At 34.4% G+C, this 26,175-nt stretch overlaps 1 protein-coding gene across 2 annotated transcripts; it reads left to right on the top strand.

The window, feature by feature from the left end:
• Nucleotides 1–35: 35 nt before the first annotated feature.
• Nucleotides 36–24,648, top strand: LOC126979266 (uncharacterized). Of its 2 annotated transcripts, XM_050828549.1 has the most exons (4): nt 36–239; nt 11,299–11,401; nt 19,375–19,476; nt 20,070–24,648. In XM_050828549.1, exons 2-4 carry the CDS (start codon nt 11,386–11,388, stop codon nt 20,213–20,215), a joined length of 264 nt encoding a protein of 87 aa, XP_050684506.1. In that variant the 5' UTR covers nt 36–239; nt 11,299–11,385; the 3' UTR covers nt 20,216–24,648. The 2 variants fall into 2 exon arrangements, with proteins under 2 accessions (XP_050684506.1, XP_050684507.1); XM_050828550.1 differs by lacking the exon at nt 11,299–11,401.
• The last annotated feature ends 1,527 nt before the right edge of the window (nt 24,649–26,175 follow it).

The raw sequence follows: 26,175 nt of genomic DNA, 5'->3' as shown, positions 1-26,175 counted from the left end.
GCAAGGCGCTCGCCGCTCAGTCCTCGCCCGGATAAAGCCCCGGACGCACGTCAGAGCAAACGTTGAACGACACGAACTTTCCGAACTCACACTATGACTGTGAAAAGGTTCCTCGCTTTGTGAACGGTTTATGTGAAGTGTGCATTGTCAAGCTGTGACTGAAAGTTTCCTGTCGTTTGTCTGATTATTGACTTTTCTGTAGCGGACTTGATAGGACTCTTATTAAAGGATGAGAATGGGTAATTTAAAGTATTGTTTTAGCATCTAAATGCTTATGCTTTAGTTATATTTTTTACAGAATTAATAAAATATAAGTATGTAGTTTGATAGGAGACTAATAAAAGGATTAAAATGGGTAATTTAAACATTATGTCTTTGCACCGAAATGCTTATACTTTCGTTGTGGTTTTCATATATAATATTAGTAGAACTAAGTTGTTTTCTTTTTCTTAGATAGTTTATTAACTAGTAAATTTCTTAAATAATTTACATATTATTACACTTTAAATTTAAATAGTAATGTGTATTTTAAAACTCGAACGAGTTTTATGATTTGAACAAGAATTTTGATATTGTAATATGTAATTTGTTTGTAATACATATAAATAAATAAAAACACAAAGATTTTTTTAAATATTATTTTACTTAACATCTTATGTGTCAAGGTGACGAGCGCAATTGTAGTGCCGCTCAGAAATTTTGGGTTTTTCAAGAATCCTGAGCGGCACTACATTGTAATGCGTAGAGCGTATCAATTACCATCAGATGAACGTCCTGCTCATCTCGTCCCTTATTTTCATAAAAATAAGCATTGTTAAGCCTTCTAGCATTTTTTACTTATCAATTTATATAATATCGGCTTATTTATACTTTCTTTAATATTATACAACCAATTTTCGTTTAATAAATATATTACTTTATAGATCGCGAACATAATGTTCAAAATGTTAAGTTTTAATGTTTTAATGTCAATTTTAAGTTGATCTGTATTAAAAACTAATACATTTATGTGATACAATCTTTCATTTATCGAAATCTGTGGGATGCTTTATCGCTACTAAATTGATCCTCGTTTTAACTTTTTTTTTATGAAAATAAGGGCTAAGACGAGCAGGATGTTCAGGTGATGGTAATTGATACGCTCTACGCATTACAATGCAGTGCCGCTCAGGATTCTTGAAAAACCCAAATATTCTGAGCGGCACTATCATTGCGCTCGTCACCTTGTTTCTGCCATGAAGCATTAATGTGTAAACATTACTGTGTTACGGTCTGAAGGGCGCCGTAGCTAGTGAAAATACTGGGCAATTGAGACTTAACATTTTATGTCTCAAGGTGACGAGCGCAATTGTGGTGCCGCTCAAAACTTTTGGGTTTTTCAAGAATCCTGACCGGCACTGCTTTGTAATGGGCAAGGCGTATCAATTTCCATCAACTGAACGTCTAACTCGTCTCATTCGTTATTTTCATAAAAAAAAAGTCGGCCCCGCATATTTAAACGCACTCATCTCTGCCTGAGTACTTGTACTATGACATATTCTTTGCCTGAGCGTATATTGTTGTGTGAAACTTCTTAAGATGTATATTGAATTTACTTGATGTCACAAAAACGTGAAACTTAGACAAATTAGACACTTGGTAACTGATTATTTCAATTATAGATTAAGGGCTCTTTGAAAGAATATGCTAGAATATGCCCCACGCTTGCTTAATCCGGCACTGTATCGCGACCATAGATGGAATGCTGTAATATGCCCATAGACTTAATAATTGTGCTTGACTCATCGTCGAGACATGGTTCACTATTTATATTGAAATACGTTACTTGGTGACGTCACAGAGCTATATATTAACGCATGTCATTACATTATCTTATATTATTTATAAATCTGAATAGAATATGACGGCTCTGAATACGTCGAAATATTGAGGTTGACTGTTAGTCACTTTTTTGAGCAATGCATGCACTAGCACAAAGTGACATACAAATCGCGGGTGTAAGACGTAGTTTGTCACGCACAGTAAAGTAATAAACCTGGCCTGTTTTCATCGGTTTTCTAGCAGCAAGAGACTATCTAGACGTATATATTATCTAAGTACAAGAAATTATCTGAAAGAGTGGCAAGGCGGGTAATACGCTCATCTAGCTTATGTGTTCTCTTTTTTTTAGGGTTCCGTAGCCAAATGACAAAAAACGGAAACCCTTTAGATTCGTCATGTCTGTCTGTCCGTATGTCACAGCTACTTTTTCCCGAAACTATAAGAACTATAATGTTGAAACTTGGTAAGTAGATGTATTCTGTGAACCGCAATAAGATTTTGACATAAAAGAAAAGAAAAAAAACACAGCAATTTTGGGGGTACAATACTCAGAACTGAAACTCAGTTTTTTTTCAACAACCCCCCCCCCACACACGTTTGGGTCATAAATCGAACTATCAATAACTTAATTGAATAAAAAAATACACTATTATTAAAACATAATTCAAAATGACTACGAACTACACGAACTTTTATATTCTGTTACTTGCTGCTACGGATACCTTCATGGACGAGTCCGACTCGCTCATTGGCCGCTTTTTTAGCTTTCACTGTATGTAATTTTAGTTGTCTGTGAGAAATAAAGATATCAATAAGCCTTTTTTTGTATGGAATGGGAGGACAAACGAGCGTACGGGTCACCTGGTGTTAAGTGATCACCGCCGCCCACATTCTCTTGCAACGCCGGAGGAATCACAAGAGCGTTGCCGGCCTTTAAGGAAGGTGTAAGCGCTTTTTTTGAGGGTACCCATGTCGTATTGTCCCGGAAACACCGCGCAAGGAAGCTCATTCCACAGCGTTGTAGTACGAGGAAGAAAGCTCCTTGAAAACCGGAGGACCGCCACACATCCAGATGGTGGGGATGACCTTTGGCTGGATTGTCTACATTTACAGATCAAAACCATGTAAATGCAGCGTGTAGTGTGTATTTATGTGTTGTGTGGAAGTTGGTGTTCGTCAATTTGCAATAACTTTCTTACGATTCGGCATGTATTTAAGATGGCGCCTTTTTGTATTATGATTTTCCTTTAACTCCAAATTGAGGCAGTGTAACACATTATATAGACGAATGTTTTTGTACTGGGCTTTTGATGTGCACAATATAACCTTATCTGTTTATAAAAGAAAAAGATTTATCCGTCTATGCAGTTTTCCTACGAAACAAGACAATTAAAACAGTGAAGGAAATAATTCTAAGAAACTCTGTCGGAAAGCAAAAGACTTCATCGCAGGAAATTAATACTGGAGCATAGAATCATGTCACGCATTTTAAGACATTATTTTTTATTACACCTATTCAAAAAGAGCTTGTTGGTTCCCTGTCTTGGTTTGCTTAAACAGGGACAAAAATAGCTTTTTATCCTTAAGGATCTTCATCATTCTTAAGAATGAAAGTGATTTCAATCACCAAAGAGATCAATCATGAATTCCTATTAAATGAATAAGTATCAGGCTGAATGATTAGTTAAACGAGCGTGAGAGTAATTAAAAAAAGTTTGTTAAACTGTTTGTAATCTGACTTCGTTCGCAACTGTTTACTCGATTTTAGTTGGTGTTACTCTTAGATTAAGGATTGGTCTCCGCTGCACTCCAACTAGTAAACGCAGGCGTAGTCGCACAGTGCGGCAACGAATACTACGCCCAAACGGGCGTTCTCGAGCCAGTCTCGAACAATGTGTGACGTTGACGTGCCACAGTTCATGAAGTACACATGAAGAACACGAAGCGTATGTAACAAAATTTGATAGATTCCATTGATGGTCAAGATGTCACGAACACAAGCATCTAAAAGTTGCCGTGATAAAAAAGATATTGTTCTTTAGTAGTGCGGTATCTAGTTGAATCTCAGCGGAGATCAATTCTTAATCTAAGGTTTTACAATATAAATCTGTGTAATTAGTAAAAAGTATTTTTTTAATAGGCCATAATTCCAAGTAAACTCTAAGATTCCTACGAACAAGTTCCCACAACTGATGAATTTCTAATTGCAATTTGGTCAGGAATCTTTGGTATACAGACAGCAATATCCATAAAATTGTAGTGCTTTGGTATGTTAGGAACTCAGCTCGGACATTCTCAGCTACGGTTGGGATATTTTAGTGTACAAGACTACAGGATAGGTATGTAGCAAACTTTGCCACAGATTTATCAAGGTTTAAACAGTCTTGTAAAAACATCCTGATTTTACCGGTCAAAGAAAACACGAACATTATTTTAAACTCTGAGTTTTTATCTCCTATCCGATTTTATCAAGAGAGACTTGCCGCAGTCATAATATATAGAGATAGGCTTCGGAAAGAAAAATTGAATGATTGAGTTGTGGCGCTGCCCAGTATCAGCTCGATCCATTTGACCTTTGACCGCGTGCAACGTAGAGCAGCCCAATTTGTCGGGGACTCAGTGCTCTATGAATGGCTGGATCGCTTGGCAACGCCAAGAGAGAGATAGTAGAGAGTAGAGACGTCACTTCATTGTATGTCTTCTACCGCATTTATCACGGGAAGTGTTCCGAAGAGCTGTTTCACCTGATTACTGCCATCGTATTCTACCTTTGCACGACACTATAATTACTATTCTAAGCAATCTTGGGACGACAATGCCTTTGAATGCCACTCTATACACCATTGAGACTGGTCGCTGTCCGATTTAAATTAGCTGCGCCACGCCATCCGCGAATTCAATCTTATTGTATGTACAAATCCTAGCGCTCCGCCTAGACGTAGGTATAAATTTTAAGGAGATCGCTGAGTTAGGCTACTGTTCTATTACTTGTACTGTGGTTTCCGTCTTGAATATTATGATATTTATAATAATTCATAACACTTCAATAATAGCGGCCGAGTGATAATGTATATACTTACTATACATACTGCAACCTGTTTCCTCCCTTAAAACTGTTTGAAAGTAATACCGGATAAAACGGGGCACGTACTGGGTCCATCTTTAGAAAAGAAATTATATTTTTTATGAAAATAAGGGACGAGACGAGCAGGGCGTTCAGCAGATGGTAATTGATACGCCCTGCCCATTACAATGCAGTGCTGCTAACGATTATTGAAAACACCAAAAATTTAGAGCGGTACTACAACTGCGCTCGTTACCTTGAGACATAAGTTGTCTGTCCAGTGATTTCACTGGCTACGGTGCCCTCTGACCGAAACACTACAATGCTTACAAATTACTGCTTCACGGCAGAAATAGGCGCCTGTGTGCTACCCATAATCTAGCCAGCATCCTGTGCAAAGGAGCCTCCCACTGGTGTAAGCGAAGTTTGAGTTATAATGTTGGCAAACAATAGATTTTTATACACAAAAGAATTCTCCCGACATCCTATCTTATTATATGTATACTTACATTTTATAATATTTTTATTTTATTCAAATAACGTACCATTAAATTGTTACTACCGTGCTATCTTGAAACTCATGTCATAACATTCGATGTAGCTATCACAGTTATGTAAAAACAAATGGCGACAGAGCTGTTACCGTAAAATGCAAATCTTGAACAGAAAATTCCCAATATTTACACTTGCTACAAAATATCGACAGAAGGAGCAATATATTGGCAAATATAATATATATGACTAAAAAAACAATACTTACGTTTTTACAAACGTAAAATCGCACGAAGAATATATTTTTAAGGGATTTTTACACGCTTTTTATTAGCTTCACCTGTATGTATGTATATTTGTAACCGACACATTTGTTCGCGATTTTGACCCACTTTAAATTTAGATTTGGTTCAAACTTCGTAGATTTATGGAGGACCGAGGATTTGTGTTAATTCATATAATTTTTTCATCTATCGCCGATAAATCAGGAATGGTTGTTCATTTTAAATTTCAACCATTTAGTTTTCAACCAAAGCGTGTTTATTAGTTTTTTATTAACTATTTTTCATCACCAAATGCACACATTTAAGTCTAGACACTTTTTAGATGGTTGTAGTCGCATGAGTTGTCGTCACCGAAATGCTTATAGCAGTACTATGACTTATAAGTGAAATTGAATGGATTTAGTGAAAAGTTCAATGTGTATATTATACTGTGCATTGTTGAAATAGTGTTTTTGTTTGATTAATATATTATTGAAAATAAGTTTTAAAAATATATTAAAATGAATGACATAATTGTTCGTTAATATAATGAAATTTAAAATTTTAATCCTAAAAGTTCTAAGTATTCAATTATTTCAGTAGTCTCTACAACTTTTAGGTTGTGCTTCTCAAGATCTTCGCTGATTTCTCAACAAGCTGCTTCCACATCATATAGTCCATTGGCTTGCCGCATTGAGTACCAATACGGTTTCTATTTGGTCGGTGATAAACCTCGTGGTATTTTGCCCTCTGTCTTGATCACTACAATTTTCTATAAATTATTCAAATTTCTCTAGGCAATATGACCAACATAGCTCAGGACTTATTGGCACCCGCCTGCTCAGAATAGTAATTAGGGATAATAAATAGGGAGGCAATGGCTGGCCCATGCGTCACGCTCGTGAATATTCTGTTACCAGAAACTTTGCTTTATGTTTTAAAATCATTATATTTTTTACAATTGCTAATAAACTGCTCACAGATTTATTTATTTACGTGTGTGTGTGGATTGATGCATCGCCTGTACTCAATAACTCTAGTTCTTAAGTATTCATTTACATTTCCTTTTTTGACGTAAGTCATGTCTTACACGAGTGTAACTCCAAAACCAGCCATGTTGCGACTTTTCCTCTTGAGGGACAAAGAACGGTTAATGCAGAATGGTATGCTAGCATTTGTTTGCCACTGGTCGTATCTGAACTCCGTAAAGATCACTGCAACCGCCGCATCATCCTCCATCACGACAATGCGAGTTCTCACACCACGCACAGAACAAAAGAGTTTTTAGAGCAAGAAAAAATAGAATTATTGGACCATCCGCCGTACAGCCCCGACCAAAGCCCAAATGATTTCTATACTTTCCCTAAAATAAAGAATAAATTGCGTGGTCAGCTGCAGAAGCTGTGGACGCCTACAAAACGGCCATTTGGAGACCCCAACTTCCGAAGTTGTAATGTTGTGTCTCTTCTTTGATTCCCGAAATTTTCAGTGCCGCCCTCGTAATGTAGTTGAAATTATTTGTAAAACGATGAAGCTTTAAATGTCCATAAAAATTAGTTGCAATAAGTTTCTTGCCACTTCTCCTCATTAAGCTCAACCTTTTGCGAAGTGGCGGTAAATTTAAAAAGAAAAGAAAACTAGACATTCATAAGTGTCATTTCTTTGACCTACATGAATAAAGTGATTTTCGTTTGATTTGATCTAATACTTCATAAACAGTCCTTGTAAAACGATACAAGAACACAAAAATTCTAGTCATAGATATTCCTGATATGTTTATCATTGAGATCAATACATGAGCGGTGACGGTCGTCTCGTACAAAAGATCTCATTATATTGTTGTAGTAGACAGCTCTTCGCAATCGTTTCTCATATTTTATGTCTGTACGATTCGTTGCTTCAAAGGTGTATAAAGTTCAGCCGTTGGTAAATTTTATATGAAGCTCGTCTTGAACTTTACCTGTATATAGAATTGAAAATTTCTTCTTGAAATGGCAAAATAACATTTTTACTAAATCGGGATAAGAGTCGACATACTACCGTACCATTTAACAGAAGATTTATTGCTGTAGTTTATCGCAGTTCCTTCAGCAATCGATTCTCATAATTTATGTCTTTAGTATTCGTATCTTCATAGGTGTATAAAATTCATCTCGAGCTCAACACCTCAAAATATATGTACTGAATTGAAATTTATTTCATTCTGGACTTGTTTGTAGATCTTTTTAAGTTCTATTATACTGTAGTATATTCCTCTGATCTATCTCGAAGGGTTCAACCAACGTTTGCAATGTTAGCGAAAAAATGTTTTTACTTACGACATCAAATACGAATTCAATTCAAATTCAAATATTTTTATTCAAAATAGAATGTGACGTCTCACGTCACTTATTGAAAGTTAAAAAACTACCACCCATTCCAAAATGAATGGCTCAGGACTGAGAAGAACGGGCGCAACAAACTCAGTGGGCTTTTTTTTTTCATCAAAAAATATGTTTACAAAGTAACATTGTACAATTAATTGCGGTCGCTCCGTTCCCAATTTGTGGAATACATAGTCAGTTCACGTTTTAATTTCTGTAACAATTATAATATACTGTACTATACTAAAAAATATATACATCCCAAGCAAACTTAAATTAACATCAATCATACAATAGTTATTATTTCATAGGATTATTCATCTTGATTTATAATATAATGTCATTAGCTACACAATGATATTGAGTTCATTCGAAGTTAATTTTTATTATTTACTATTTTATCGTCAAGAAAATCGGCAGAGCTGCCACATAACAATATACCATAGGACATAATACCATGGAAATAACTAAAGTATACAAGTCGCGCTATATCTATGTCATTTAATTGTCTAATCTTTTTAACCGCGTATGCTGCAGAACTAAGTCTGTTCGCCAATCCTTCAATATGGGGGCCCCATTGTAATTTGGAATCCAGAGTTATGCCAAGAAATATAGCAGATTACACCAGTTTTATCATCTCTCCGTCATCACATTAGAAACCTCAAAAATTATCAGTTCTCTACTACATTGTGCATATATTGTCCATATAAACCTTCCTCTTAAATTTTCACTCTATTATATATTATCACCCTATCTATTAAAAAAACCGCATCAAGCGGTTCTTGATTTCGAAGTTTTAAAGATCGAGGCATCCATAGGAACAGTCCTACGGCGGGAAGCGACCTTGTTTTATATAGTGATATGTGAATCCTGTTAGTTTGCTTGGCGTTTAAATATTCTATATGGTTTAAGAATAAAAAGATTTATTTCATTTGCAGTAATATATCGTACAAAATTAGTATTGAATGTAAACTTGAATAGATCTTCTGTTCGACGTTTCACAGTTGACGTCATATACATTAAAGTGGAATTCGAAAACAAAGTTTAATACTATGTAGTGATAAAAAACTTCACCCAGTTCAGTAAGCGGTACCAACTAGTTTCGGGCCTTAAACCACAAGTCGAACCAGTCTATAAATTGCACCCTCATTAGGAAGCCTAGCGCTTCCTAATGTTAATCTCTTTGATGAATAGTGTACTATCTATTTAGGTCAGAAAATTAAGTTAACCTTTAAAATACTAAGGTATTTTCCAGTTTAAGCTCGGAAAAGTTGAGTTTTATTAAGAAGACCCGGCATTGCAGCTTGCTAATTTAACTACAGCAAAAAGTTCAATTATTTTTTACTTTAAATCAGTGCGTTTACAAAATATGAATACATATTGTTATAAAATATATATACTTTATATAGCCTTGGTAATCATTAGCTTCAAAATCGCATTACATACAGGCCATACATACTAGGGGCTTACCTACTGTAGCTTGACTTGATTTGACCACATATTTAAATCAATTGCCTCCGCAAGTCACCTAAAATTCTTTAATATTATTTTAAATAGGCTAAGTTGTTATATGATTTAAAAGTTAGGCTGGGAGTTTCTTATCAGTTCTTCTTCCCATATCAAAGCCCCTTTACCAACTGATGTAGCGACATGCCGTTTACCAAGTATTGTTGCAATTTGTTATGTTATTGTCGCTCCCTATCTATATATATAAAAATTAATTGCTGTTCGGTAGTCTCGCTAAAACTCGAGAACGGCTGGACCGATTTGGCTAATTTCGGTCTTGAATTATTTGTGGAAGTCCAGGGAAGGTTTAAAAGGAATAAATAGGAAAATGCTGCTTAATTAAATAAAAATAACAAATTTGTTTTTCTTTTGATGTGTCCATACATAATTTCTATGAGAGAATTAATTGCCACACGGTTTGACAGTTCTGCTGTGAAACAATTTCATTACGACAGCAGGGTGCATATTTTACGAAGTAATTTTTGATGTTATGATATATTATTGACAAATTCATATAAAAACATTATTTCATTTATTATATACAGAACAACGTCTGTCGGGTCAGCTAGTGGTAAATAAATATATTCCTATTTCTATATATTTTTAGATCATCGGCACACTGGGGAGCCAGACAATAATGACAATGATTGGGTGTGTCATTAGTATCTACATTTACGTCTATAGATATGTATAGTCTAAAAAAAAAAATCAAGCCTCTGAATAAGCTTAATCAAAAGTTACGATCATTTAAGACCACCAGGAAACCATAAAGAAAACCAACATAAACTTGGTGGGTTACAAGCTCTCACAAGTAAGGGAAATTATTCAATGATAGTTGTACGCATTGTAGTGTGTTGCTGAAAATAGAGGTTAAAATAGAGGTTAACTCTCAACCTTAATCTATTTCAATGTTTTCACAGCTGTCACAGTCTATCTAGACGTAAAAATGGAAGTTGTTAATGTAAGTTTGATTGTATCGAAATTTAATAAAAAAAAAATTGCGTGCGTACAAAGTGCACATGTCAGAAGTGAAACCTGCATTGTTGCTAGCATGACACATGATTTTAACCGCTATGAAAGACATTACTATCGCCGCTACCATATTTATGTGCTCCTGGTGTCTATGTAGTAATACAACGTGGGATGCTAAAGAAGTGAAGTTTTCACTTCAAAAAACCAAAGAAGCCCGTTAAGATACACAGACATCACATTTTAAGGAATTAGTGTTTAAAGTTTAATAAATATTAGTGTATTCCATACATGTGCGTTGGGCTACTAAGTCATGATGTCATTTAAAGAGTGACAGTAGGGCTGCCATTTTTTGTCAGTCCTTTAATATGAATCACTTGACCAGTTTTGTGTTCTTAACTCAATTTCGACATGATTAGAACATTTTTCTGGAATTACGTCCAATTATAAACTTTTAAAATTAATAATGTTATTATCAATAAACAAATTTATTGTAAAAATGTGGAAAGTGCTTCATGTCAACGTTATTACACACATATTATTGACAGATAAGAATCAATTTAAAAATTTCTTAAAATGTTTCAAGAAATCATAATTCCGTTACATAGATCAATTATTCATATTATTTCTCGGCGTCTAGTATTCCGGATGTCCACTGTCCATGGGCGGCTAGCGTATACTTTCCATAAGGTTTTCCAAGGTCCAAGAAAGCCTCTAAATAATTTCACACACAAGAAAAACCCTTTTGCACCCTCATATTCATATAGAACTGCACATAGTATGTACCTAAACTTTTGACCAATGTATTTTTATTTTGCAGGAGCTAAACCGACCACGACGCTTTTTGTGCTGTAATTCGGAAGACCATAACGACCAAATAATATTCAAGTTCTAAAAATCAAGTAAAATGGCGATAATTGTCAGTGAGTATAATCATTTGTATATTTAATGACGGTTATAATTATTATTGTATGTAACAAAATATAAGGTATTTTAAATTAATAAAAAAATTAATTTACAGAAATAGAAATTACAATTTGAATCGATTAATAAAGACACCGTACAATTGTATTTTTTTGCATTTATTCGGCTTGATTTCGTTTGATATGATATTTAACTACTCTTTGTTTTTTAATAGGCGTTTTAAATATACATTTTTTTTTTGTTTTCTGCGTCGTGGCAATCTGTTATTTCAAACAATAAGCCACTATTTTGGCTGCATATATCTGCTGAAAGAGTCATCGTCGAGAGCCCGAAATTGATGTAAAATTACTTTGCATCAAACTCTCCATTTATTTATTTATTATTGATATCTTTTTCTGAGATTTGTGATATCATGTCTCTTAAGCCTGGTGAACTGGATGCCACCCTTCCGCTCTAATTAGATACAACTCACATTTTCTTACTTTCTTTGCTATCTGTTCCTTTATCAGTTCTCTTGAAGTGCCGCGGGCTTATGAAAATAAACAAAACTGAAATTTATTATTTCAGTTACCAAGACTAGCCATATAGACTGTCTCAATAAAATAAAAAAAGTGTGTGTGTACTTATTTATGCACGCAAGAAGTTATGCTTATTTGGCGTTAGAAAAAAGTATCAAAAATGACAAAATGATCGAAGAAACACATTTTATTTAAATCACACATACATTTATACTGACTTATGCAATAACGTTATATACATAAGGACGTCATTGGACGTATGTATTTATTTCTATCGCCAAAGGCAAGAAACACGTGTGTTACAAATTCGTAAATATTCTAATAACCAATAAAAGGCATAAAAGGCATTTATTTTCTCAAAATTGATTCCTTTAAAACTCTTTTTAATGTCATTTCTAACATAACTACTGGATACTACTACCGCTTCGGAAACAAATGGCGCTCTGAGAGAGAAGAAGCGGCGCAAGAAACTCTCCCAGCATTCTTTTTTTGCGTTCTTTCCAATAAAAATATACAGTATTGTACAGTCATTTCTATCGCTATAAAATAATCACAATCTAGTCCCAGGCTGTCCATTAATTTAGATATTCAGCAGTGGAGTAATAGGATTTACGACAGAGACATTTTTTTATAAAACATTTAAATTTATTTATAGATGATGCCTGAACTGTGGCTGGGACTTTATTATAGAAGTGTATACATTTACCCTTAAAGCTATTATGTATCTTATGAAGCCTACTAGAATTAATTACAAGCAATCCCTTATTTCTAGTGTTATAATAATGAAAATCACTATTAAGAGCTAATTTGAATATTATTATAATAACTATTATAGTTAACATGATAAATTAAGAGATATAGATTAAAAGTGTGTCAATATTATTATTATTATTTAAAATCCAACTTCATGCTGTTATTCTTAAATGTCAATGTGCGTTTAAAAGACATATTTTAGGAACCAAGTGCATCCTTTTACTTTTTTGTTACAATGATGCGCGCGCATCTTAAAATTTCACTCTCATCATTTATTCATAACGCGCCCAAAGAATTGCAATAATGATTTTGTTTGAATTTGAAACGTGTAATTAATATATGAATAATCATTATGTTTTCTCTTAAGGTTTTTTCATGTCACGCCAATCCAAATAAATATATGTGATATTCACATGTGTGGTAGTTGTGAAGACAGTGGAATTGTTGTGATAACTTGGAATAACTTTACAAATATACAATTTTGAAAGACATCACTTCAACTCATACATCATGTTAAACCGATAAATCATTGATTAGATGGATACGGGGTTTCGATTAGTAAATATTTAATTAATCTGTGGATTAGGGGATTTCTATAAAAATCTCTGCATTTTAAATCTGTCATATTTATTACATTCTGTAAGGGGCCATATTGATATATATTAAATTCACAATGTATTTATGGACAAATAGACATATTTTATTTCACATCATCATCACACAATTTAATTTACAAAGATTTATTATACACCTTAAAGTAATACATAACAATATCGCTTAAAGTAATATAATATTTGTGAACATAATTATATAATTAACAATAGAATCAAGAATGATGATATGAAAATGGACACCGCTCAGCGTATGCTGTAGCAAATGCTACAGCGCTGGTTTTCAGCGTAGCCCATTACGAGACAAACTCGCGCTACGGAAGTACTTAATTGGATAAGGATTAATGCTGTATTGCTTGAAATCGCTAAAAGTGAAAAAATGGTTATCGTGGTTTATCGCTAAGATATACACATCCTGGATTTTTTGTAGACCTTATTAAGGTGTGCAATATTGTAGTACATGTGTATTTATTTATGACATCACATTAGAAACATTAAATAATATAAACGGTCCTCTTGAATCACTGTATCTATTATAAATTCATTGTGTACTTTGTTTATATGAATTTATGTATGTTTAAGTAAGTATATTGTATTAAGTATATCATTGTCATGTAACCCATAACACAGGCTATATATGCTTAACTTGGGACAAGATAATTTGTGTAAAAAGTGTGTCAATATTATTATTATTATATTATATGTGCATTTTGTTAGTTCAATTGGTGCTTAAATATTCTATTCGGTTTTAGAATAAAAACATTTATTTCATTGGCAGCGTTACATCGTTCATAATTAGTATTGTATGTAACTTGAAAAGATTTTCTGTTCGACGTTTCACAGTTCAGTTAACGTAATATACATTAAATTGGAACTCGAAACATTTCCAAATGTAATAGCAATCTGGCTGTGAGCGCTGTTTACACTTTGGGTGTGATTGCGATCAACTTTGATGTTGTCATAAAAACATTCCGGGAGTTATTTACGACAGGCCGACTAGCAATAAATATCAGAAAATGAATATCAATGAAGCACAACAAATAGTAAATTTTATTTGTTATGAATATAACTGTATATTATGCAGTGTTCGTCCTGGGTACACATAAAAATTTAAATAAGAAGATCGAACTAGAAGTAAGAGTAAAATTGGTAAAGTCATGGGTAAGGGCCCTAACGGTCACAACCGGGACCTCTAGCTCAGTAGGCAGGGCCACTTACCACTGGGCTATAGGGGTCGCCAAATCGTAATATATATAAATCAAGTGTCCTGATGTTTGTTTCCAGTGAACTTCTAAACTGATGAACGGTTTCTAATGGGGATTACTTCATGGAGTGCAGTTTAGTCCAACTTGAGAGAAAGGGTTGTTTTTATTTCGACTTAGGTTTGAATTAAGGTGGAATTTTGACCCATAACTATTTTTATTTCCAATATTTGTTTGGACAAATTTTATATGAAAGAATTTTTTGACGCATGGTTTGACAGTTCTGATGTGCAACAATTTCATTATACCAACAGGGAGCATATTTTACGAAATAATTCTCGGTGTTATGAAATATTATGGACATATTCATACAAACAGTATTTTATTTATTATGTACAGAACAACGTCTGTCGGGTCATTTTATACAAACTGAATCTTTTTATCTAATAGGACGACCCCTATAGCCCAGTAGTTGATGGCCCTGTCCACTTAGCTAGAGCTTCCGGGTTCGAATCTCAGTTTGTTTCCAACTCATGGATGTTTATGTATTTGTAGTTGATACCCCGCGACTTCGTCCGCGTACATACATTACTATGCACGTTGAAGCGATATTTCAAATACATTTATAAAATAAAAGAATACTAATTACATAATATGCTGCCGCGACACTTTTTGTAAGCAATTATGTGTTCTGCAAAGTCATAGTACATTATTTTATTGAATCATCAATACTTTTCACAGCGCACGCGATATAAATAATATTTTAGGTTTTTTTTTTTACACCTTGGGTTACACTATTGGAGTTTCAGTTAGGATCCCTATTTTTTTTGTATATATCTATGTCATAGTGTAGCTTCCCAACAGTGAAAGAAATTTTCAAATCGGTTCAGTAGTTTCGGAGCCTATGTATTGCACCCATAGTACAGGCTATGTCTAGTTTGGTGGAAGATAAATTGTATAAGAGTGTGTCAATATTGTTCTTAAATAAAATATAATCTAATTAATCTTAACAGAAAGCTTTTGGTATAGTGAGGTTCAAATTCATATTTAAATATTTTTATTCAAATTAGGATTTAAAATCACGTATTGTCAAAAACAACACATTCAAAAAAGTGTGCCTCAGACCTGAGAAGAATGGGCGCAAGAAAATCAAAGGGCTTTATTTACAATAATATATAGTAGCGCACAATCAAATTTATAATTAAATAGCCTGAGGCCGTTCACTCCATTCCCAGTCTGTGGTATCATTAAGAAAATCATTGATGTTATAGTAACCTTTCCCACACAAACGTCTTTAATATTTTTTTTTTAATTTGGTAACACATATGTTTTGTACATTTTCTGGGATCATGCTATAAAAGCATATACATCGCGCAAACTTCAAACGGACAACGTGGGTGTAACCTATCTCATTAATGTTCGGGATAGTGAACGATGAACGATGACTCTACGGTTTCCATTTGAATGGTAATAACTTTGTTAATGTAAGCTTAACGAGATGTTTATAACTTTTCCGTTATCACATTATAGTTAATTATAAATCATATGGTATTTTTAACTTATAATTATTGCGTGTTCACGTACTATAAACTCACATCTGTGCTCAAATATATATACATTATGCTAGCTGACCCGACAGTCGTTCCGTCATGAAAACGTTTAGATGGCATGAAGGGATTCTGATTTTTCCCCGCCCGCACACCCATTTCATTCATGTTACATGCAAACGGCGCGAGAACGCTGGGCGGCCGTACGCCCATACCTTGCATTCACTTATTTCCATAAAATAAATTAATCACCTGTTTTATTTGACGTTTGTTTAACAACTTATATTTTGTACTCAAAACACTTAATTCATAATTACTACACGGCAAACTCTAGACCTCGCTGGAACGTGAAGCCTCCCCTCCCCTTCACCTTTCACCCCCTCGCACTCGTCCTGTTTTATTTGCTTATGTTGCGTCAGTACGGTTTGCAGTTTCAATACCGATAAGTACATGTTGTGATATGTTGTTTTGGTTGGTCATTCGTGATATGTTTGCTTCTTTTTGAAGTTTTCCCTTATTTTTATTTCAAAAATTGTACTAGTCATCTTTATCGGGTTCGAATCCCGATAGGTGCAAGCATTTTTATGATGAATATGGTTGTTTGTTTCCGAGTCATGGATGTTTAAATGTATTTATGTATTTTTAATATGTATGTTATATGAATTTATGTATGTTTAAGTAAGTATTTTGTATTAAATATATCATTGTCTTGTAACCCATAACACAGGCTATATAATATGCTTAATTTGGGGCTAGATAATTTGTGTAAAAAGTGGGTCAATATTATTATTATTATTATCAAAATGAACATTGAAATATGACCCATCACTTTTTGTTTAACGTTTTATTTTACTACCCATCTATCTTTCATACCATACGCTATATATAAAACGATTCTAAAGGAGAAAACTCTAATAAAGTTTAATAACGTCAACCCTTTTAATAAACTCGTTCATACATTAATGAAAAGTTTCATAACGTCTCAGTCGAAAAAAAGTATTCAATTTTCTTCAAGTCATTTTGAATAACAGTAAGCCGAAACTTGACTTAACGATACCTTATTAATATTCCGAGACGATGTACATGATACGTGCTCAGTTAAAGTTTGAATGATAATTTCACAAGCATTCAAATAACATAAATTCATTTTAGTCACAAATAATATTCAGTTTTGAAAGAAACTGCTGTTTATTGAAGACAAATCTTATTCGAATGTCTCAACGAAGTGATGTAAATTGTAAAGCTTACTGGGAAATATTAAATTAAAGTATATTATATAATAGTCTAGTTAACAAATTTAAAATCGTGTTAATTCTTTATAAAGCTCTTAAAATATTTGTGCGGCCTTTGACATTAATGACAGTTTGACCTGAGTAAAGGCGCTCTCTCACCATCAAACGTAAACTAACCTTGTATCTATATATATATAAAAATGAATTGCTGTTCGTTAGTCTCGCTAAAACTCGAGAACGGCCGGACCGATTTGGCTAATTTTGGTCTAGAGTTATTTGTGGAAGTCCAGGGAAGGTTTTAAAGGTGAATTAATTACGTGGTGAGAGACCCACATATCCTGTTTTATTACCGATACGTTGACGACATAATAATTTGCTGGACAGGCACCGAACGTCAAATCGATCTATTCATTAATAAAATTAATAAGATCCACCCAAAAATAAAGTTTAAATTGGAATTCGAATCAAACCAAATTTCTAAATTTTTTGGATTTAACATTAACAAGAGTAAATAATAAATTAGGATTCAAAATCTATAGAAAGCCGTCATATACAGATATGGCTAGTCCCGCGTCATCCTGCCACCCCGTACTACATAAACTAGCGGCCTTCCGCTGCTATGTTCACAGATTAATGTCAGTCCCACTGTCCCGTGACAGCTTCGCGAAAGAACTTAATACAATATACCAAATCGCGGTTTCCAACGGCTATACAAAACAGTTAGTGAACAAATTAATTAAAAATAAACAAAAATATTTAATTAATTCAGAACTTTATCCCGTCCCACCACAATCAAATACCAAATATGTGGATATTTTGACATATATTGGTCCAATATCGGATAAAATAGCTAAAATATTTAGGAAAAACAATATTAATGTGTCCTTCCGAACGAATCACAATGGCAGTCGAATATGTAATGGCAAAGATCGATAAAATAATTCCGAAAAATCCGGCGTTTATAAACTAAGTTGTGACACTTGTAACTGGGTATATATAGGTCAAACATGTCGAAATTTCGAAATTAGATTAAAGGAACATATTGCCGCATTTACGAATAATCATCCCGAAAAATTACACTTCGCGAAACATTTAATTGATACAGGTCACTCAGTCGGAATCAATAATAATTTTAATATTTTACATACATGTGAAAAAGGATTTCGCTTAAATGTGTTAGAACAATTAGAAATAATAAAACACAAAAATAACAATATGTTTACGTTGTTGAATGAACAAACAAATTTAGTCCCATCACCTTTGTTACGTGTCTCTTCCGGGGGTAATACGTCACAACAGCCGACCAATCACAGCGCGTCATTTCATGGGACGAGGGTATAAAAGAGCGGCTTCCGGCTCATTTGATTCAGTCTCGTGCCAGATTTTGGCGAGGCAACACGTCCTGAGGATGCCTCGTGTAGAGGCGAAACACGTGTCGAATTGTTTTAAAAACAAATATTGGCGGAATTAACACTAAAGAAAACTTAAATAATTTGTATAATTATGGATTTCCGCAAAGTAATGCCTAATTCAATAAATTTTCTTAAACTTATTGTACACAAAATTCCAATTTGATGTTCATTTTCCACCAAATCGGTAGAAAAGCGAAGAAAGAAGTTTTTTTATAATTCCAAAAATGGAACGAACCATGGATTCTCATTAGCCGTCCAAGCGTCAGGAACATAAAATACACCTAGAAAAGTAAAACTCTTTTTGTGATCTTGTTTCTTTACATATAATTTGATTTTTGTACATATTTTAAGAGTATTTTAATTGAGTGGCTATATTCTATGATAATATATGATTATTAAACATTGGAATTAAATATTTTTTACGAACATTGCAGGTTGATTTTATACTTTTTTTTATAGAATAAGGACAAGCTAGCGTACGGGTCACCTGGTGTTAAGTGATCTTCTATGATATTTTCATAAAATAAGAAAAACTTTATTGACTGGGGTTCGAACCTACCCTTCCACCCGAACGCAATTGTATCCAATATGCGAACTAAAGGCGCCGGCTGACCGTCACGCGACATGCAACACATAGACGAGAAAGTTTGAGACAATGTAATAAAAGTTTCACTTTAAAAATTTATGACTTCTACAGGTGAGATATGTGTACGAACGGGTGCAGTTATGCTGGTGGTGGCTGGGAGTGCTTCTGCAAGAGTGGCCGGCAAAATGGGAGGATACTCAAACAAAATGGGAGGTTAGTGTACTAATATAGATCAGTATTTCACTATCTTTAGTTCACTATCTTACTAACAAAAAAAGTCTGTGTGTACTCATACCCATACTCGTACCAAAAATCTTTAAAAAAAATATTCCTCATGCGCATCATAAAATTAACTCTGATAATATTTCCCTAACGCGCCAAAATAAATATAACTTCAAAAAATTTGCTAATATTCCATCTTAAAATATTGAGGTGACAAGTCCAGTCGAAGTGAACCAGAATCGCAGTACTCTACGCCATAGGAGTTTTTGCGATCGGCTATAGGCTTAGACTATAATGTTGCTGTTATAGGCAGATACTAGATGTCACTCAACAGGATTATCTTATTTAAATAGGCTCAATCTAGACGTATAAATTATCGAAGTTAAAAGCGCGTACACTTTCCTTAAAGGGTGGCAACGCTCCTGTGATTACTCTGATGTTCCAAGAGAATGTGGGCGTCGGTGATCACTTAATACCAGGTGACCGGTTCGCTCGTTTGTCCTCCTTTTCCATAAAATAAATATCAAAGTTTAGTACGTGTTAGCCAACCTTCAAAATAATTTACATGACTTTTATAATTTTAGGAAAATCCACGAGCGGCATAAACGAGGAAATAATTTGGATCAGCATTAGTATGGCTATTGCCATCGCGGTGTTAATAGCCATTGCCCTCTGCTATATCCTGAAGGAGAAATGTAGCAAGCGGCGGGCGTATAAGGAGCAATCATGACGCTATAAGGAGGAGTTTGCGAGGCACGCCCTCACTGACTCCTACAAGACGAACGAACACGAATTCCCAGCGTACACACTCTATCCACAGTACTCACCCGATGGAACTGAATATTATTATAACTTCCACAGATTCTCATATTTAAAGAATTCATTCAAAACACCCCCAAAAGACTACCCTTCCCTTGATCGCGAAGAAATTTATATTAATGCGTAAGCATTTCTTTTATATAATATGAGAATCTACAAATTTATTGTATATACGTACTATCGACAAAATTGATTCATGATCCACTTTGCTGATAATTCCTTTAAAATCATAAAAACAGATTTATATTTGCACGAAAAAGAAGAAAGTCTGGCTATTAAAGGAAATGTATGTAAACCCACTTGTTTATTAACTGTAGGAAAATTACGAGGATATTAAGGCACAATACAAGTAACAGAACAGAAGCGTAACTCAACTCCTTGCCTCCTTGAAATTTATACCTACGTCTGGGAGCGCTAGGGTTGGTACATACAAAAAAATTAACGACGCGGACGGCGCCGCGCAGCTAATTTAACTCGGACAGCGGCGAGTCCCGGCGGCGTACCGCGTGCGACTTAACAGTAGTGATGTGCCAAGTACGGTTTGATTCAAAAGAGACTCGATTCCCGCTTTGGACTCGCCTACTCGAATACCAATTTATTTTGATTCGAGTACGTTTCTTGTACTCAAGTCAGGCAAATCGACTTTGTACTTGCTGACTCGATTCTATAATATCTTAAATAGCTTCTAAAAGATCTCTTTTTTGTGTAATAAAACTTATAGAATTTGATCGCATTTCTGGTTCCTAGATACGTCCTTAGAGTCTGCTATGCTTTTTTTGTAGTGTTTAAAAATATTTTCATTAAAAATGTTTGATGTATTATCGTTGTGTATATGAAACGTACCTACATGTTGCTGTAATACCATTTCGATTTTTTCCTAGTTGTTCTAAAATTGATTACAGCCTGGAATTTCCAACATGTTGTTTTAATACCATTTCGATTTTTTCCTAGTTGTTCTAAAATTGATTACAGCCTGGAATTTCCAACATGTTGTTTTAATACCATTTCGATTTTTTCCTAGTTGCTCTAAAATTGATAACAGACTAGAATTTCCAGAGTAGAGTTCTGGACTCGAGTCAACTCAAAAATTCGAGTACTGGGCTCGAATACCGCATATATATGCGGTATTACAATCGACTCGACTCGAGCCGACTCTATCCACCCAAACAGACTCGGCACATCACTACTCAATAGTCTTGTCTTCCCAAGATTGCTTAGCGTCCGAGTAAATGTGTGTATGTGTGCGTGCGTCGGTTCCGGCACTCTACTTAAAGTACTGTTCCATTACACAATTGCACATCACGATTCAATTTTGTCGATAGTACATAATCGTAAATTTAGAATACTAATCCTTTATGTGTGTATATAGTAAGATAGAAAGTGTATATGTAGAAATTATTGATCGAGGTAGAAAAATGAATTTAAAAAACAAATGAAAGAATTTAACTTAAAACTCTTTGCTCGGTGTTCTAATGTTAAGTTATGAAAGAGAAGGTTAAAATAAATAATTACTGTGATAAATATTATATTTAATTTGAACCTATAATACGATATATATGAAACCATTGATTTAGTATCCCATCTAGATAATTTTTTCGAGAGCCTTTATTAAAAGACATCTCTACTGGGTTGTAGATATCAGATAATTAAAACCGTTTTTTAGTTTAAAAAAATTGTAGGAATCTTAACACACTGCAAAATTCTCTTGACAATTCTTATTTAATATTGAATGTCCACTTAAGTAGTCCCGAAACTGTGCTTATTTAGAAAAATTTAAATATAATTGCAGTACCTAACGTGCGCTTTGCCAATGAAACTAAATATGAATTCCTGGTGTATTCTGCCAGAATACAAGCCAAACGACTCCGTATTTATAACTCTCATCAAATATAATTTATTAGTCATAAACTTCTAGGATATAGACGATCCGGCAGCCCGATTATGTGTTAACAATTTTGACTTTTTTATGTGAAATCATCATCATTTCAGCCGGAAGATGTCCACTGCTAGACAAAGGCTTCCCCTAAAGAACACCATAACGATCGGGCCTGCGCTGCCCTCATCCAACCTACTCCGGCGATCTTGACCAGATCGTCGGTACATCTTGTGGGGGGCCTACCAACCTTTCGCTACGTGGTGGCCATTCGAAGACCTTGCTGCCCCAACGGCCGCCTGTCCTTCGAGCTATGTGCCCTGCCCACTGCCACTTCAGTTTCGCAATCATTTGTGTGTGTATTTCACATTTAATAAACAGTTAGTTAAATATACAAAGTGCCGAGTAGCTACACTTTTGCCTCCTGAATCGGGCTATAATCTATCTATCTATATCAGTAATGTAAATGGTCTTCGTTTGAGGCTCAATCAACGCCTAAACCACTGATCGTATCGACATGAAACTACCACCGTTCGATGCGAAATGTATCCTAGATAGTTTATGGCTACTTATTTTTTATTGTATTTGTAATAAGTTGAATAAAATTTAATTTTTTTAAATTCGGCCAGCGAAGCGGACGGGAACGGCTTATTATACAAGCAGAATGTTCCAAATCCGATTCAATTTTGCGCTCAAGCAAACAAACTTAGATAATTTATGTCTAGATAGAGTCTTTTGCTGCTAGACAAACGATGAAACCAGGCCAGGTTTATCGCTCTAGTGTGCGTGAAAAGTTATGTTTTACACTCGCGATTTGTGTGTCACTTTGTGTTAGTGTGCAGGGTGCATGCATAGCACAAAATAGAGGCTAACTGTCAACCTCAATTCTTTTCGGCTTTTTCACAGCTGTCACAGTCATCTAGACGTATCAAAGATAGAATCAAACAAACAAAAAAACCACTTCCGCCTTATAATATGAGTCTAGGTTTTCATTTTATCTTTAACGAAGATACAGCAAAGTAGAAATGGAACTCGAATCTAATGTTACTGTAACCAATTTTGATTGAGTAAGTCGTAAATAGTCAACCATGCTTGGAATTTGTTATTAAGTATTTTGAATATTAAACTAGCTATCCACTAGTAAACGCACACCTTGGCATTGTCGGGCTGTCAGATCGTTCATACGCTAATATATTTTAAGTCAGAGATGAGTTTTAGGATGTAGCTTTTAGAGGGCAAATTACTATTATTATACGGAGACTTTGAGTTATAGGGGAACAATTAATAATTATTTGAGATATTTATATTTACTTACTTATAACTTTAATGAATGTCCTATTAAATAATAATTCTATTTGGGTAGAAACATTATTTTATTTGATGACTGACGCACTATAAAGAACTAGACTCATAATAGCCTGATAAAAGAACGTAAAAAATGTCAAATTTACTTCTACACATAACTTAAAAATATTCAAATTAACACCTTATTTCGTGGCAGTAATGTTCAAAGTCTGTTGTATACGCTCATAAGGAGTTCATTGATTATGGTGTGATATATTCAAAAGAGACGTCCGTCTCATTCACACATTTCGTAGGCGATTAATTTTGTTTTAGCAATTGTAGTATAATTATTAAGCAAAATTATTAAAAACGTCATGTTAGCTACACAATTTTATACAAACACTTCATGTTTTTTTAAGTTTGGATATTATGTTGTTATTTAGACATTTTTTCACTCAACTTTGTCATTGCGTGGCATTGTAATCAAAGCGCGGTCGTAACACAACGAAAGCTCTGCTAAATTGACGCGTAAGCAGAGTTTTGCTTCAGACAGTTTTTGAGCGTGTTTGTGAGCTTATTTCTATATTGTACATCAGTGACTTTGATATACTAAGAGCTACGATAACCTTGTACATTAAAGTATGCTCCTGTACGAGAATCTTGAAACAATTTGTTATCTAACTTCGAAAGTTGAATAAAGTCGTTTTAAAACTTCTAGCTCGACCAATTTTTCAATGCTTTTGTACAGTTGAGAGCAAATTGTGATAAAATTATGTTGTTTATATGGAATGTTTTGTTTATTATTGTAACTTTCAATGTTCTGTTGAAAACTCGTTGCAGCCTTGCTAGTAAAATCTTCTAAAAAAATGTTCTAAGTACTTACACCCCCTCATCTAAATCCTTTTTTTTGTTTGTTTCGCAGTCTGTTTTTCAAAAATAGCACTTTATTATTAATAAAAAAGTAATACGCGCGACACCGATGGTTTATGTCACTGCGAGCAGCGAGTCTTTGACATTTTGACGTATTTCGTTTCGGTTTAGATGGTCATTGGTATGTCATGTACACAAATTTAAATCTTATATAAATCTAATTAATTTATGAGTTACGTTAATATAAGTGAAGGATTGCTGTAAACGACGATGACTTATTATATTATTCATTATTAATAATAAATGATATAAATTAATATATTTTTATTTCAAATAAATGTTAATTAAAGGTAAGTAAAGAACGACAAACGAACATTAACTTTAAAATAGTGCTGAAATGGTTTGGACACGTGGAGCGAATGAGTCAAGGAATGATCACTCAAATATATAAGGCAAGTGTGTGTGGGCAAGTCGGTCGCGGGAAATTCGTGGACCAAACTGGGGACGTTTGGAAAAAAGTAAGGTCCGAATGTAGAAGAAGCGCATGAGGTTTGTAAGGATATAAGCAAGTGGCATTCTGTTGTCTCTGCGTACCCCGACGGAAAACAGGCGTGTGTGTGTGTGTGTGTGTGTGAGAATGTGTGTGTGTGTGTAAGTGACAATTAAACTATTCCTTATCATATTACTGCCAGAAAAGTAAATACTTTTTTACTTAACCCAGATTTTTTGATTGATTTTTTATCAATAATAATCAGCATCACAACACAACACTTTTACATCAATTCTATAATACCGAAAAATTAATAACAAGTATAAGTATAAAATAAATATAGTATGTCAGCTCGGAGATTCCTGCGAGATCGAATCAGAAATGAGGAGATCCGTAAGAATACCAAAGTCACTGACATAGTTGCGAACCTGAGAAGGCAGTGGGCAGGGCACATAGCTCGACGGACAGATGGCCGTTGGCAGTAAAGTTCTCGAATGGTGACCAATAAACGGTACTGAAGACCCAGTGTTGGTAAGCCCCGCAAATGATGGACCGACCATCTGGTTAAGACCGCTGGAATTGGTTGGATGTGGGCAGAGCAGGACCGATCGTTTTGGAGATTTTTCGCTGAGGCCTTTATCCAGCAGTGGACGTCTTCCGGCTGAAATGATGATGTTAAGTATAGTATAGCTTATTAATTTCGATAATTTATTAAGTAGAGTGATGCATTATCAATATCTCAGGTCTGAGGCATATTTTATTAAATTCTCAGGTCTGAGGCATATTTTACTAATTTCTCAGGTCTGAGGCATATTTTATTAATTTCTCAGGTCTGAGGCATAGTTTATTAATTTCTCAGGTCTGAGGCATATTTTACTAATTTCTCAGGTCTGAGGCATATTTTACTAATTTTTCAGGTCTGAGGCATAGTTTATTAATTTCTCAGGTCTGATGCATAGTTTATTAATTTCTCAGGTCTGAGGCATATTTTATTAATTTCTCAGGTCTGAGGCATATTTTACTATATTCTCAGGTCGGAGGCATAGTTTATTAATTTCTCAGGTCTGATGCATAGTTTATTAATTTCTCAGGTCTGAGGCATATTTTATTAATTTCTCAGGTCTGAGGCATATTTTACTATATTCTCAGGTCTGAGGCATATTTTACTAATTTCTCAGGTCTGAGGCATAGTTCATTAATTTCTCAGGTCTAAGGCATACTTTTTCAAATGGGTGGGGGGAGTTATTGACTTTGAATAAGTGATTTTATATCCAATATAATTTACTTACATTTCTCTTGCTAAGTGGTTAATCTGGCACTGGGTATAATATATTACCGAAGGTATTTAATCCAA

Source organism: Leptidea sinapis, chromosome Z (genome assembly GCF_905404315.1).
Source record: "Leptidea sinapis chromosome Z, ilLepSina1.1, whole genome shotgun sequence".
NCBI lineage: Eukaryota > Metazoa > Arthropoda > Insecta > Lepidoptera > Pieridae > Leptidea > Leptidea sinapis.
The sequence above is the reverse complement of the archived record's forward strand: the minus strand, read 5'-3'. Positions and strand labels throughout refer to the sequence as shown.